Here is a 14,974-nt window from a genome sequence, read left to right as displayed (position 1 = left end):
CGTCTGGGCCACGTCACCATATTCAAATCACCAGGAAATGACTGAGCTGTGCGTAATCGTTGCAAAAATATTCTAATCGTTTTTGGAGGAGAGAAGTTTCTTTGGGCGACCGGACAGACGAATACCTGAGTCCTTTGATCCAACTGGAATGCGGGAGGTGCTTTTGATCCTTGGGCTCGGCCGCAATCGGCATAGTTAAAATGTTGTGACACTCGGAATATTCGGGGTGGAAACACGCGCAATTTCAATAAATTTTAAATCGTGGAGACGTAAGTCGGGTTGATTTCCGCGCTTATTATGATCTATCGTGGACGGATGGCGGTGCATGGCAAACGGTTCGTGTCACAATATTTCTTCATGAGACATTGAAAAGTCCCTGGGATTTAAGGAAATGGAAGCCCTCACTTCTTTCCAACTACATTAACACTTTATATTCTGTGCGGTCGTTAAATGTATTTTGAGATATATTGAAATGTTGTATGTACTTACACAAGCTATTTTTCTTATTTTCTTTTATTATTAATATGTAGTAGTCAATAATATGTAAGTTACGAAGTATTTTTATTTCTGAAATACTTCATTGTTTAAGTAACATAATAAAGATAAAGCACAAAGATTAAATAAAAATTATCTGTATTGATAAACTAACTACTTAATAAATTTTACCGACATAAAAATTTTCAAATTTAAAATCTGTTATTTACGAATTATACATTAATATATTGAATTGGATAAGATACAATTATATTTTTCATTCGGATTAAGCAGGCATCACACTAGTTTCTTCAATAACATTTCTTGATGTACTCGCGTTGGCTGGTTGTACACTTGTTGTGTTTATCACATTATAGTTTTTTGGAGGTTGTATATTTACTGTATTTGGTGGTGTCCTCATTTCTGCAAAAGAAAGTATACAATATTATATCTGCTTGGTTTATTCTACTTTTACTTACGTTTTGTAGGAAAATTGTCGTTGTTCTTTTTAGAACGGCATATTGAAAAGAGGCAGCAAGGCATTATGATAAATTAGCTTTAGAAACGTACTCACTGCAATGTAAGTTATGAAAAACTAAAATACCATACAATTTTAACTATTAATTTATTGATATGATAAGCTATCAATCAAAATAAAAACATTACTAATTAAATATTTATCTCTATAGAAACTATAAAGCTTTGATATTAATCTGCATCTTGTTTTCATTGTTTATAGATTTATTATAAAGTTCAAAAATATACTAACTCCGAAGAGAGATTAAAAATAATAATTAACGCGTGCTACTTAAATATAAAAAATAATGTATTACACAGGTTGCAGACTTATCTCCACCGATGACAAATTTGTCTCTTCTGCTGAAGGAACAAGAACAGCAGATTTCAAACCTATCATCTCTGTTGATTCCGGAAGAACACGAACAGGTCGCAGACCTATCTCTCCTGATGAATTGAAATTATGTGTAGAATGTTGTCCAGTTTTAACTTGCAAACCATTCTCTTCTGAGAATTGAGGCTTAAAAACAGGACATAAGCCTTCATCTGTTGATGGCTGATGAACAGGACCTAAGCCAGTTTCTATTGAAACAATAGGAACGGGACGCAAGTTTTTCTGATTTGTTTGTGTCGGATTGCTGACATGTCGCAAATAATTTTCTTCCGACAAATTAGTTTTAGAAGCAGGACATAACATCATTGTTTGTGTCGGACCGCTGATAGGTCGTAAGCCATTCTGTTCTGATATGTGTGTTTTAGAAAAAGAACGTAATCCTTCTTCTGTTAATAGTTGTGGAACATTACGTAAACTAGTTTTTACCGATTCTTCCGGAATAGGTATAGGACGTAAACCTTTTCCATTTGTTTGTGTAGCACTTCGGGTAGGTCGCAAAGCATTCTCTACTGATAAATGAGTCTTAGAAAGAGGGCGTAAATCTTCCCCTGTTGGTGATTGGGGAACAAGAAGTAAACTTTTTTCCTTTGTTTTTGTCGGGTCGGACGCTGGTCCTAAAGTTTTTTCTTCTGATGAATGAATTTTAGAAGGTGGACGTAAACCTTCCCCTGTTGGTGTTTGTGGAACAGGACGTAAACCTCTTTCTTTTGGTTCTGTCGGGTCGGAGGCAGGTTCTAAACCATTTTCTTCTGATAAATAAGTTTTAAAAAGAGAACGTAAACTTTTCCCTGTGGATAGTTGAGGAACAGGTCGTAAATCTTTTTCTTTAGTTTCTGTCGGGCTGGAGACAGATTCTAAACCATTCTCTTTTGATAAATGAGTTTTAGAAAGATGACTTAAACCTTCCCCTGTTGGTGTTTGAGGAACAAGACGCAAACCTTTTCCTTTTGATTCTGTCGTACCGGAAGCAGGCCCCAAACCATTTTCTTCTAATAAATGAGTTTTTGGAAGAGGACGTAAACCTTCCCCTGTTGGTGGTTGTGGGACAGGACGTAAACCTTTTCTTTTTGTTTCTGTCTTGACGAATACAGGTCCTAAATTGTTTTCTTTTGAAAAATGAGTTTTAGAAAGAGGACGTAAACCTTCCCCTGTTGGTGTTTGAGGAACAAGACGCATACCTTTTCCTTTTGTTTCTGTCGTTCCGGAGGCAGGCCCTAAATCATTTTTTTCTAATAAAGTTTGAGAAAGAGGGCGTAAACTTTCTCCTGTTGGTGTTTGGGGAACAGGACGCAAACCTTTTCCTTTTGTTTCTGTCTTGATGAATACAGGTCCTAAACTGTTTTCTTTTGAAAAATGAGTTTTAGAAAGAGGACGTAAATCTTCCACTGTTGGTGTTTGAGGAACAGGACGCAAACATTTTCCTTTTGATTCTGTCGTTTCGGAGGCAGGCCCTAAACAATTTTCTTCTAATAAAGTTTGAGAAAGAGGGCGTAGGCCTTCCCCTGTTGGTGTTTGGGGAACAGGACGCAAACCTTTTTCTTTTGTTTCTGTCGTGCCGGAGACAGATTCTAAACCATTTTCTTCTGATAAATGAGTTTTAGAAAGAGGACGTAAATCTTCCCCTGTTGATGGTTGAGGGACTGGACGCAAACCTTTTCCTTTTGTTTCTGTCGTACCGGAAGCAGGCCCTAAACCATTTTCTTCTAATAAATGAGTTTTTGGAAGAGAACGTAAACCTTGCCCTGTTCGTGGTTGAGGAACAGGACGTAAACCTTTTCCTTTTGTTCCTGTCGTGTCGGATACCGATCCCAAACCATTTTTTTCTAGTAAATGAGTTTTAGAAAGAGTAAGTAAATCTTCCTTTGTTGATGGTTGTAAACCAGTTTCTACTGACAGCTGAGGTGACTGAGGGACAATTCGCAAACCCTTCTCTTCTGATATATGAGTTTTAGGAATAGAATGAAAATCATCTTTTTTGGATTGAAGAAACGAACGTAAACCAGATTCGGCTGGCGACTGCGGTGTAGGAACAAGACGTAAACTTTTTTCTTTTGTTGGCTTTGGACCGGGTACAGGTGGCAAACCCTTCTCTTGTGGTAAATAATTTTTGGAAACAGGATGTAGGTTTTCCTGATTTGATGGTTTAGGATTAAGACGTAAACATGTTTCTATTGATAACTGAGGAACAGGACGTAATTTTTTTTCTTTTGTTAGCTTTGGATTGGAAGCAGGTTGCAAACCCTTCTCTTCTAACGAATGAAGCTTGGGAACAGAACATAGTCCTTCTTCTTTTGGAGTTTGAGTAGCAGGACGTCTATTTTCTACTGATAAACCTTTTTCCTCGGACAAGTTATGAGATCGATCAGGTCTTACATCTTTTTCTTTTAAATTCTTATGTTTAGGAAGAGGATGTATAACTTTTTCTCCAAGCGAAGGCTGTTTATGAACAGTCCCTAGTCCCAATGAATTTATTTCATTCGATGAGTCATGATTATGGACGGATTGCGAATTACAATTTATTTCCTCGTAAATTGGTCCTAAAAATTTATTGTTAACTGAACCGGATACATCTTTCAATATTAATTGATTAAAAAATAAATTTACCTTTTATCTTATGTGCTTCCTGTTCCACTTCTGAGCAGTTTTTGTTGAATTGGTTCTGATTTGTGCTTAATATTTTATTTTTATAGTCAAATTCATTACAGTTTGCTGAAAAAGGTGCAATACAGTTATTTATTATTTAAAGTTTAATTATTTTATTACGTTCTGTGTCATTTATTTTAGTTTCTTTTTGTAGATTAACTGAGGTATGTTTGTTTTGATTTGTAATTATATTATTATGTCTTGTCGGTTGCGTGTCTAGTTTTTGAATGTTTTTTATAGGATCGGGTTCATAATAATTTGCTAGAATAATGCGTTAATGCCTGCAATGATAAATATTATTTATAATTTTCTTACTTATGGTAGTATTTCGTCTGTTTTCTTCATTTGATTGACAAGTTACAAATTTGTATACGTCTCGTAGGGCACGAAAGACATTCCAAACCATATTTATTGTTTTCACATTCACTATTGCAACAAATAGTTTAATAACTAAAATTAATCTTATCTATATTTAAGTTTTTAACTATGTTTGTAATCTTATCAGATTTATAAAAAAAATTAACTAAATTAATTAATTATTAATCAAGTAACCATTATTTGTCCACCATTTTTCAAATAAAAAATTCATATTATATTAAAACAATTTCTATATTAATTAATATTTTAAATAATTGATAAAACTTTTTCTGTATTCTTTCTCATTGTCGTCCTTATTTTTATCTATAATAGAGGTATTGTTCATACTCTGGATGTGAAAAATCGAACTCAACGCCTTCAGACATTCCTCCTTCAGTCTTTCCAATTTTGCTTCTTGGAATTCCTCTCGTACTCTTTCTTGTTCTATGCCGTCGAGACTTTCGTAAGACTCGATCAAATCTTTCACACTTAATCTTCTTATATAATTTACTAGTTTTGCTTTGTTCAACATTTCAATGTTTTCAATCGATTTTGAAAGGTTTCTTTGCTCATTTTTCAATGTTTTAGTTCTCAAACTACCAGTTCCTCTGAGCTCGACTTCTTGGCCAGGTTTCTTAAAATCAATTTTTCGTTTTGCTGCTACTGGTGTTGATAATTCTTTTTCTAACGTATTCTTTGTTGAATTAGGAAAAATATTGTAAATTTCTTCTTCGTTCATTTCAATACTTTCTTCTTCTACATCGCCATTCATCATTACTTTGTTATACGTTTCGATATTAATTTCATCTAATGAATAAGATATTCTTGGTAAGGGTATGGGTTTCTTTCTGATTGCGTTATCTTCATTTTTCTTCATATTCTGGTATAAACGCGCCTCATTTTTGGTGTGATTTGTGTTTTCATAGTTTGTTTCACTATCTTCTTCTATATTCAGTCCACTGCACTGAGTTTCCGGTGGTAGAGGCATTGGTTTTTTCCTAATTTGAGTTTTTTTATCAAAATTTTGGAGGTGTGTCAAACTTAAGTTGATTTCTTCATAAAAATTCTCCTCTTCGACTGGATTATTTGTATAAGACACTTGCCGTGAATCATAAATTGGAATAACGAAATGTTGTTGCTTGTGAAAATTATCCTCTAGTGATATTGGTACACTGTTTATGTCAGTATACATTGTATTTCCTGGATCATCAACTGATACATTGTTTTTAATATTTATTTCATCTAAAATGATTTTCAATGGGTTTTAAAAGATCTTAGTGGTGTAAAATGACTTACTGCGTTGCAAACGACAATGGCAACAACAACAGCGGTTCAAAATATTAATGATCCACTCCATGAGAACTTTATATGATAACTAACTGATGGTGTTTCTATTATTATTTATCTGAGAACTAGATAGGGAAAAAATGTAGACAGAATTATTGATAAATATTCATAAGAAAAGAAATTTACAGCACCATTCTCGCGTTAAATATTTAACCAGCCAATCGAGGGGAATGCATCTGCGTATGTGACAAATGAGCCGGGGGGATGAAAAACGATGAAAATAAGACCAAAACGCATTGCCAAGTGTAAACACATAATTTATCTTTGTTTTTGCGCTTTTCCTTTTTTCTTCGAAAATTCCTATGGACACATGACAGGTTCCACTAATTCAATTCCTATTTACCCCTGTAATCTTATCTGACGTGTTTAGTCGATTGGCTGTTTATCGTTTATTTTTGAGACATTTGTTATTACAATAATACACAAATAAACTAATTTGTTTTATACTGTTTATTATTTAAAAATGGATATTTAAATTGTAACCTACGTATTTTTAAAGGATATGTGAAAAACAAGTTATTTTTTTAATTAAATGTAACTTGTGAACTGAAAAATGAGTAAAACTGAGTTAAATTAAAATCTGTATTTTTATAACCATTCCTGCAGAACATTTTTGTTTCGAATCCTCCCAAATGTTAATCGCATTTGGTTTATGTTCGCCTTAAACTTTTTGTAAATTTTATTGTTTATATTCATTAACTTTTTACGTTCTAAGCCAATCTTGAAATCCATGAGTATGTGTTTACACTATCCAATTTATTTTATGGCAACCGGACCGCCGAATGGTGGAGTTTAACCCTGAACTCCCAGTTATTAAGTCACTGTCAGCATTGGTCCTGGCCTCGTCCCGTCGAAAATGGAGTGTCCCCCGTTTTCGGCCGCCACTAAATCTCCGTAACGAGCAGTTGGTGCAGGGGTGGATCGTCCGAAGGAACGAATTACACATCCAGCGGCGCGCATTAAAATTTATAATTTTATTCGATTGGCGTGTAGGTAGGTGAGTTTGTGAGTTTGTGAACAAGAAAGAATCGATAAGGGAGCATTGTGTGTCGACCCATTATTCATAAGTTAATTTTTGGCTGAACACCCAACTACCATTATTCACCGCTTAATACACAACTCTAATCTCTTGCCATTATCGCGTTTCGCTGTGAAGGCGGCAAAACATACGCACCCCGAAACATCTCTTATTAAATACCTTTGTAGTGCGCGTAAACTGGCGTGTCTTTGTCTCTCGGGTGCTGTGCCAAAATCATTCATATCTTCCACGCCGACGGCCACAATAAGATCGGGGACAAGCCATTTGCATAAACATGTTTTATTAATGACTGCAACGTTTATAACCGAACTATCGATCCAAAGACGTTGGTTGCACTCTCTATGTTAATATTGGTCCACTTTTTGGACCTTTAGGGAAATAAGCCACGTGTTGATTTAAAGGATTTCTACGACCGGTTATGTCCAAACGGCATTTGTCTGGCACTAGAGTCCTTTCACAAACATTTCTGTCGCGCTTAATCCCCCTCAAATGTTTTACTTCGGATTATCCTCCCAAGTTCGACGCTAATAAGTTTAATCAACATCAACATTGTCGGAAGTCGCCCAAAAATTTATCTAATCATCCAACAAACTCACTCTATTACCATATTGTGTGTTGTTCTATAGTTGTAAATAGAACGATTCCTGCGGAAACATTTTGGTTCGGTAGCCCGGGAGTATATTTCGAGAATTTTTCGGACGTCGCGACCATAAATTCCGACAGTAAAAAAGGGGAAATTTTTCAGGCTTCATTAGGCAGACACCGCGACCGCAGTGCATGTGTGTGTGGTGCAGACAACTCCTGTAAATCCTGCGGCAGGCCAGACGTCCCGCCGCGTCGTGCGAAAAACTAAAATTCCTGCGCTTTTAAATCGACCGGAAGTGAAATGAATGAGATAACCGCACAAATAATTGTTGCCCTGATTAAGACGTTTTACAGGTTTGATTAAACTCCGTCTTATTCGAGATCAGACGGTAATTGATGATTTGCAGGCTGGAGGTGGCCAGAACGTCGCGACGGCCGACCGTCGAATAATTATGATTCACTTTCGAGGCGTAATTAAGCGAATTCGGTGTTTGTTTTGTCCTCCTCTGTTTCTTCTTGCATGATACTATCGGGCTTGTGCATGGACAAAACAAGATCTTAGTGTTAATAACCTTTGTTTATAATAAAAACCTATAACGTTAAGTAAATTTTACTCAATATCACTACTAATTTACATTTTAGTTACTTATTATACTAACTACGATAAATTATACATATATTTGAATATATTATTAACTAATAGGATATGCTAACATCTATCGGCAAGACACCTTGTGGATGTTATGTGCTTAAAATACTTTGCTGACTTTTTCGGCGTTCTTGTTCTATTCGCACTGTTGAAATCGACATGGTAAAGTCCAAATTTATCACTATAACAATAATAAAAAAAATATATTAATGTAATTTTTACAAGAAATAATCTTACCGGTATCCATTGTTCCATTCAAAGTTATCCATTAAACTCCAATAAATGTATCCAACAACATTGACTTTATCCATTTCCTTGGCATCCAAAATGGATCCAACATAAGACTAAAATATTTATTTCATTACAATTCATAGTTTTATTCATTTACTTTTGAAAATACCTGTATGTATTCCTTTCGGAAGTCATCGTCCATTGTACCGTTAATGTCAAATATACCATTTTCGGTTACTACAATTTCTGGATTATTGTATTCATCTTTAACCCATTTGAGACATGCTCTTGCAGCCCAAGGAGTAATCTAAACAAATATAGTTAAACGGAAATTTTTAAATTAAAATATAACTTACTGTGAATATTGAATCAGGTGTAGGAGTCTTCCAATCATTGCTCACACTAGTCTCCACGTCCATGTCCATTTCAAAATTGATTTGGCTTTGTTTTTTATTAGCGGCCAGTACCGTAATATAAATATTAATGCCAATGTAATCGTAAGTACGTCGGTTTTGTATTTTTTCGGCTGCAGTGAACTTTGGAAGCCGCGATTGAGGAAAGTTTTGTTCTTTACTTTTGCGATCGATATATTCAATCATAACTTTGGGGTAATCGCCGTATACTATGGGATTTAAATACCACCCTAAATAAAATTTCTTGTATCTGTCTGCAGCTTCTTGATCTTCATGCGAGTTAGTTTTTGGTACGGCCCATGTGAAATCCAGAACTATAGAAATTTTACCTTTTTGTTTACGAAATTCCTTTTTATATAGATGGTAAACTTTAGCATGAGCTTTGATTAAGGTATGGGCGCATAAATAATCAGCTATTCCCGGTGATGATATATCAGGAGCCAAATGAAACGATGAGGAGCCATAACTTCTATAACAAATCTGCATAGGTTCGTTAAAGGTCGTCCAAAGTTTGACCTTATCTCCAAAGTGTTCGAAACAAATCCTGGCGTAGTCTGCAAAATAGTCTTCCATAAGAGGATTAGGCCAACCTCCGATGTCTTGTAGTGTTTGAGGCAAGTCCCAATGGTACAGGGTCACCATTGGTTCAATCCCATTCTCTAATAGCTCATCTATTAGGTTCTGATAATATTTAATGCCTTCTTTGTTAGTTTTGTTGGCGAAACCGTATGGAAGGATTCGCGTCCAGGCAATTGAGAATCTATAAACTTGCGCACCCACCTCTTTTAGCATCTTCACATCCGTTTTGTATTGGTTGTAAGAATCACAGGCAATATCTCCAGTGTCACCATTGTATGTGACATTTTTGGTGTGGGTTAAGGTGTCCCAGATGCTCACCCCTTTGCCACACTCATTCCATGCCCCCTCGACTTGATATGCGGACGTCGCAAGGCCAAACAAAAAATCATCTGGGACTTTATCCAAACATTTAACGTCTCTTAATTTAATAATCACTGTTAAATTGCGTATAGTATTGTAATAATAATTTTACCTGTAGGTGAATAGCACTGAACACAAAAACAATAGTAACAAATTCATGTTGGGAAGTGTATTTGTAAAATAAATATGAAACGTTGGCTTTTATACATCAAATTTACGTTTTTATCGTTTTCGTTACCAACGAACACCACAAAGTAGCTTTAATTAGGCATTATATTTTTTGATATATCGTAACAAAAACGTATACTGGATAGAGTTATCGTACCCGTAATGTGGAACGACTTTTTTGAAATTATTAACTAGATGATACTATTGTTATGTTAATTAAATAAATTTTATTAGTTAATATTTTATCACATTTTTTGTTATTAATAGTTTAAGGAGCAAGTTCAAAATTTGGTTATTTATGAGAGTCTCTCATACATTAGATGTTTTTTAAGGGAACTTCAATAACTTTTAATGTGTTTGGTAAAATTTGCTAACCTAATATGATGGATTTAAGATTAAGATTTTTTTAGATCTTAACCTTTAATTAAAAAAGGTTGATAAATTTTTAAAATTAACCATGGACCCGTTTGATTCTTTATAATTCCCATTAACGATAATATATTTTAAAGGATTTATTATACAAGGTGACATAGAAGAAATTACAATGCATAGCATCACGTTTTTATATGCAAAAAAGGACATTTTTGCCTGCAGGAAGCTTAAATGTCTTATAGATTTTATCTGTTTATAATGTCTAGAATAAGAAGAAACACAAATTTTCATGAACTGAGCGATTTTCATAGTGGACCAATATTGAGTTTAAGAGAAGTCAGATTCCCATTAAGAAAAATTGTTACGAAAATAGGAGTTTTGATACCGTGGAACGTTGTTGTCAGACATGGTTCTATGGTTGCATCGAACAGAAAGAGTACACAGTGGAAATCGTCGCCTAAAATGTTTGCCTTTATGAAACCGTTTCTCATCTATAAGACTTATTGGGATGCGAACCAACGTTAGGCACATAAGAAGTTTTGGGCTGTTTGTTTGTCTTACCTCTTAACCCCCAACATCGACATAACCGACTGCTTTGGTGCAGAGAACGGTTATACTGGAATCTGGAATAGACAACAGTAGTCTAAGTAGTATGCACGATGGCTAGCCAAGGATGAGATCACAGTGTATCACAGTGTGAGTTATGGTGTGGGCAACTTATGGTACTACATTCCAATTAATCTTTATGATAGGCAACATCACTGCCCAACGCTATATCCAAGACGTTGTTAAGACACTTGTTTTGCCCTTCCCTAGGACCCTTCACAATCCATTGTTTTAACAAGACAATACACGGCCGCATGTAGCCTGAGTTCCACTTATTTGAGGAGATTCTCAAGGAGAACTTCGTCATCAGCTCCAGGTAACATGAGATGAAATTCTTCAGAAGGAGGTCTCAACTCATTATTATTTTTTTTCGACATCGGAAAAGATGTAATAATTTCTCACATTTGTTTAACATTAGTTCGAATCCGGAATATCGACATATTCCGAGATACTCAGTTGCACGTGTCTAATTAAGCATAATAATTGTAAGTTCAAACTATTTATTCAAATATATATTTGATAAGAAATAATCAACATAAATTTCATTGTTTAAATTTATACAATTAACTTTTATCTAAACTAATAAATTTAATTCATTGTTGGAGAACAATTAAATATTTATATAAATATATATAGATATAAAATAGTTTTAGTTACCAAGGTGTAAATAATACTATTTACACTATTTATTGTAAATCATTTATTATATTTTAATCATCATTGTCTAAAGTTGAACTGAGTTTTCTCGTTTTTATAATCGACTTAAAGTATTTTCCCGATTTCTTTATAGTTCTTGTTCTATTTGGACTATTAAAATCTACCTGCACCACTCCAAAGTGTTTCCTGAAAAAACTGATACTAACAAAAATACACATTTTAAAAAATATATCATTACGTGTATCCATTCATCCATTCAAAATTGTCCAAAAGGCTCCAGGCTGTGTAACCTTTCAATTTTACACCTTCAGCTCTCGCATCTAGAACTGCCCCAATGTATCCCTGAAATATTATATTTATAGTTATATGTATACCTGATTATTATAAATTTGTATACCTTATAATAGTTTAATCTTTGCATGTCATCTTGAGAACCATCTGCATCTCCCATACCATTTTCTGTGATATATATTTCGGGATTTTTAAAGTTTTCTTTAACCCATATTAACGTATCCTTCAAAGCCCACGGTGTGACCTGTTGATAATGCGAAGGATTAATATGAAACATACAATTATTAGTTTTTGTTTCAATATTACCACAAAATACGGCACAGCTGTAGTTTCCCAAGAAGCATTTGAAGAGATCGCAATATTCATATCGAGTTGAAAACTGACACCAGTTCGGTTTACGGATGTCGTATAAAAACATCCGTATTGATTGAGCCCCAAAAAATCGTACGATCCTTTAAGTTTGTCCTTTTCTTCTTCGGTAAAAACAGGCAGTCGTGACTGTTTGAATCCTTGCAATGTGCTTTTTTCCCCTATAAGTTGGATCATTACCTCAGGATAGTCACCATAGACTATTGGGTGGATGTACCAACCATACTGTTAATAAAAACTTTTAATAAAACATAATAACGAATTAATAATTAACTTACAAAGAACATACGAGCTCTTTCTGCAGCTTCTTGGTCAGACTTAGATGTCGAATTCAAAGGTATGAACCAGTTGAAATCTGTCACGATAGAAATCTTACCATTCTGTTTTTTAAATTCTTTTTTGTATATATGATAAGCAGCGCTGTGAGATAATAATAGATGGTGCGCACAAAGGTACTCTCCAATTCCAGGTGATACAATTTGGGGAGCCATAGCAGTACTTCCATAACCACCTTGACAGGTTTGCATGGGTTCATTGAAAGTACTCCACATTTTCACCAAATCTCCAAACATTTCAAAACACACCCTGACGTAATCCGAGTACCAGTCTACAATCATTGGGTTGGTCCAGCCACCTAAATCCTGCAGACTTTGAGGCAAATCCCAATGGTACAAGGTAACCATAGGTTTAATTCCTGAAGATTGTAATTCTAGCAAAAGATTTCTGTAGTATTTCACTCCTGGAGTTTCGCGATAATTGACAGAAGTGTTCAGGAAACCGCTAGGCAAGATTCTTGACCATGATATGGAAAATCTGTAGAAGTCGGCTCCCATTTCCTTTAAAAGAGCGACGTCTTCTTTGTATTTGTGGTATGAGTCACAGGCTATGTCAGCATTGGATCCATCCACGGTCGCGTTTTTAGTGTGCAGAATTCTATCCCAAATATTTTCCCCTTTGCCATCTTCGTTCCAAGCGCCTTCAATTTGGTATGCCGCTGTGGCAAAACCTATTTCGAAGTCCTCTGGAATATCTAATATCGCTGACGAAGACCTTTTTCAAAATTTTAATAGACTCTGTTTTAATGTGTTATTAAACTTACCTGAATACCAGCAAGAGTATTGCTAAACTTCTGTACCACATATTATTTATTTAAAAATGGCCAGGATTATTTGCAAAACTAATGACAACTACCGCAATTTATCATTTCTATATCTGCATATATATATACTTGTGGGTAATTAGAGTTAATAATGTTTTACAATATAATTTTACGACCTAAATGTAGAATAATAATTCTAATTATTTGTCTGCATAATCATACATAATTACTTCATGCCATTTGCTCATTGTTAATAACACTTAACAATTCGTGGACAATTGTAAAAGTACTTTACAATCTTACGAATTATAAACATCACACTTAAAGTATAATATGATTTTTTAACTATTTTATTTGTAAATATATTATACACTTAAAACATAAGTCTAGAAATCTAATGACCTATTATTAATAATCTTTTTATAATAATATCCAGATCTTTTAATGGTTCTGGTCAAATTTGAATTGCTGCGATCAACTTGTACCAACCCAAAATGCATTCTAAAACAAGCAGTTAAATTAATTGATATTAATTATAATTAATTATTTTACGTGTATCCATTGAGCCATTCCCAATTGTCCAAAAGACTCCAATATGTGTAACCTTTCACTTTAGCTCCAAGAGATATGGCGTCCATTGTGGCACGTATGTAACCCTAAAAGTTTTGATCTATTTTATCTAGATTTTTATAAATATTCTTAAGACCTTTAAATAATTCTCCCGTTCAACATCATCCAATTTACCATCATCTGCTATACCATTTTCAGTAACATACATAACGGGATTTTTGTAAGTCTTCATAATCCAAACCAGAGTTTTATTTAGAGACCATGGTTCATTTACAAAGTCTGCCATCAATGTCCTATTCCACTTGGGATCAAAACTTATTTTGACGTTCATGTCACCATATAAACTCACATCTGTGAGATTTACGTTTTCAGCCAAAACACATGTGTAATGATTGACGCCCAAGAAGTCGAAGGAGCCACGCAGCTTTATTTTTTCGGCGAGTGTGAACTCAGGCAGCCGCGATTTTTTAAATCCTTGTGTTTTGCTTTTTTCGCCAATGTAATCCTTCATTACTTTTGGATAATCACCATAAACTACCGGGTTTGCGTACCAACCATACTAAAATAATTATAAGAATATTGTAGAATATATATTTCAGTACTTACATAAAATTCTTTGAACCTTTGAGCTGCATCCTTATCAGAATCTGAATTTGGATCAAAAGGTTCGGACCAGGCAATATCCATGACGATCGATATTATACCTTAAATTTTAAAAGATTTCAATATTAGTGTTAATTAAAATCGATATGTTTATTACCATTTTGTTTTTTTTGAAAGTCATCTCTGTAAATTTGCACAGCTTCAGCGTGCGATAAAAGTAAATAATGAGTACATAAATACTCCCCAATTCCAGGAGATAAAATTCCTGGTGCCTTGCCTGTAGTACTATAACCAGCATGACAAACTTGATAGGGTTCATTGAACGTACTCCACATTTTTATTAAATCTCCTAACATTTTAAAGCACACTGTGGCATAATCCGAGTACCACCCTACAATCAGTGGATTTGTCCAACCACCTAAATCCTGTAGACTTTGTGGTAAGTCCCAATGGTATAATGTTACCATTGGTTCGATTCCTGCTGATTTAAGTCCTCGGAGAAGTTTTCGATAATACTTAATTCCGTCATTTTCTGAATAATTCTCTGATTTATTATAAAAACCGTTGAGGAATATCCTTGACCAGGAAATTGAGAGTCGAAAATAGTTCAGACCGATTTCCTTCGCAACAGCAATATCGTCATTATATTTGT

The 14,974-nt window shown here is 34.5% G+C and overlaps 5 protein-coding genes across 5 annotated transcripts; all 5 read right to left on the bottom strand.

Annotated features, from left to right (window-relative positions):
* Nucleotides 1-677: 677 nt before the first annotated feature.
* On the bottom strand, nucleotides 678-2,678 carry LOC126264241 (uncharacterized). Its single transcript, XM_049961132.1, has 2 exons — nucleotides 954-2,678; nucleotides 678-897 (listed from the first exon to the last, which is right to left on the bottom strand). Exon 1 carries the CDS (start codon nucleotides 2,558-2,560, stop codon nucleotides 1,304-1,306), a length of 1,257 nt encoding a protein of 418 aa, XP_049817089.1. The 5' UTR covers nucleotides 2,561-2,678; the 3' UTR covers nucleotides 678-897; nucleotides 954-1,303.
* A 37-nt stretch (nucleotides 2,679-2,715) lies between these two features.
* On the bottom strand, nucleotides 2,716-5,372 carry LOC126264150 (uncharacterized). The gene is made up of 6 exons (XM_049960977.1): nucleotides 4,733-5,372; nucleotides 4,343-4,453; nucleotides 4,148-4,288; nucleotides 3,989-4,093; nucleotides 2,906-3,921; nucleotides 2,716-2,835 (listed from the first exon to the last, which is right to left on the bottom strand). Exons 1-6 carry the CDS (start codon nucleotides 5,370-5,372, stop codon nucleotides 2,716-2,718), a joined length of 2,133 nt encoding a protein of 710 aa, XP_049816934.1.
* A 2,577-nt stretch (nucleotides 5,373-7,949) lies between these two features.
* On the bottom strand, nucleotides 7,950-9,813 carry LOC109603040 (myrosinase 1). Its single transcript, XM_020019494.2, has 5 exons — nucleotides 9,700-9,813; nucleotides 8,592-9,645; nucleotides 8,405-8,542; nucleotides 8,242-8,348; nucleotides 7,950-8,185 (listed from the first exon to the last, which is right to left on the bottom strand). Exons 1-5 carry the CDS (start codon nucleotides 9,744-9,746, stop codon nucleotides 8,065-8,067), a joined length of 1,467 nt encoding a protein of 488 aa, XP_019875053.1. The 5' UTR covers nucleotides 9,747-9,813; the 3' UTR covers nucleotides 7,950-8,064.
* Nucleotides 9,814-11,216: 1,403 nt separating this feature from the next.
* On the bottom strand, nucleotides 11,217-13,228 carry LOC109603581 (myrosinase 1-like). Its single transcript, XM_049961307.1, has 6 exons — nucleotides 13,150-13,228; nucleotides 12,329-13,100; nucleotides 11,988-12,275; nucleotides 11,788-11,925; nucleotides 11,629-11,732; nucleotides 11,217-11,576 (listed from the first exon to the last, which is right to left on the bottom strand). Exons 1-6 carry the CDS (start codon nucleotides 13,188-13,190, stop codon nucleotides 11,444-11,446), a joined length of 1,476 nt encoding a protein of 491 aa, XP_049817264.1. The 5' UTR covers nucleotides 13,191-13,228; the 3' UTR covers nucleotides 11,217-11,443.
* Nucleotides 13,229-13,535: 307 nt separating this feature from the next.
* Nucleotides 13,536-14,851, bottom strand: LOC109603029 (lactase-like protein). The gene is made up of 6 exons (XM_049960973.1): nucleotides 14,787-14,851; nucleotides 14,480-14,607; nucleotides 14,326-14,423; nucleotides 13,856-14,278; nucleotides 13,702-13,805; nucleotides 13,536-13,650 (listed from the first exon to the last, which is right to left on the bottom strand). The coding sequence occupies exons 1-6, from the start codon at nucleotides 14,849-14,851 to the stop codon at nucleotides 13,536-13,538; spliced, it is 933 nt and encodes a 310-aa protein (XP_049816930.1).
* Nucleotides 14,852-14,974: the final 123 nt, after the last annotated feature.

Source organism: Aethina tumida, chromosome 1, assembly GCF_024364675.1.
Source record: "Aethina tumida isolate Nest 87 chromosome 1, icAetTumi1.1, whole genome shotgun sequence".
Taxonomy (NCBI): domain Eukaryota; kingdom Metazoa; phylum Arthropoda; class Insecta; order Coleoptera; family Nitidulidae; genus Aethina; species Aethina tumida.
The sequence above is the reverse complement of the archived record's forward strand: the minus strand, read 5'-3'. Positions and strand labels throughout refer to the sequence as shown.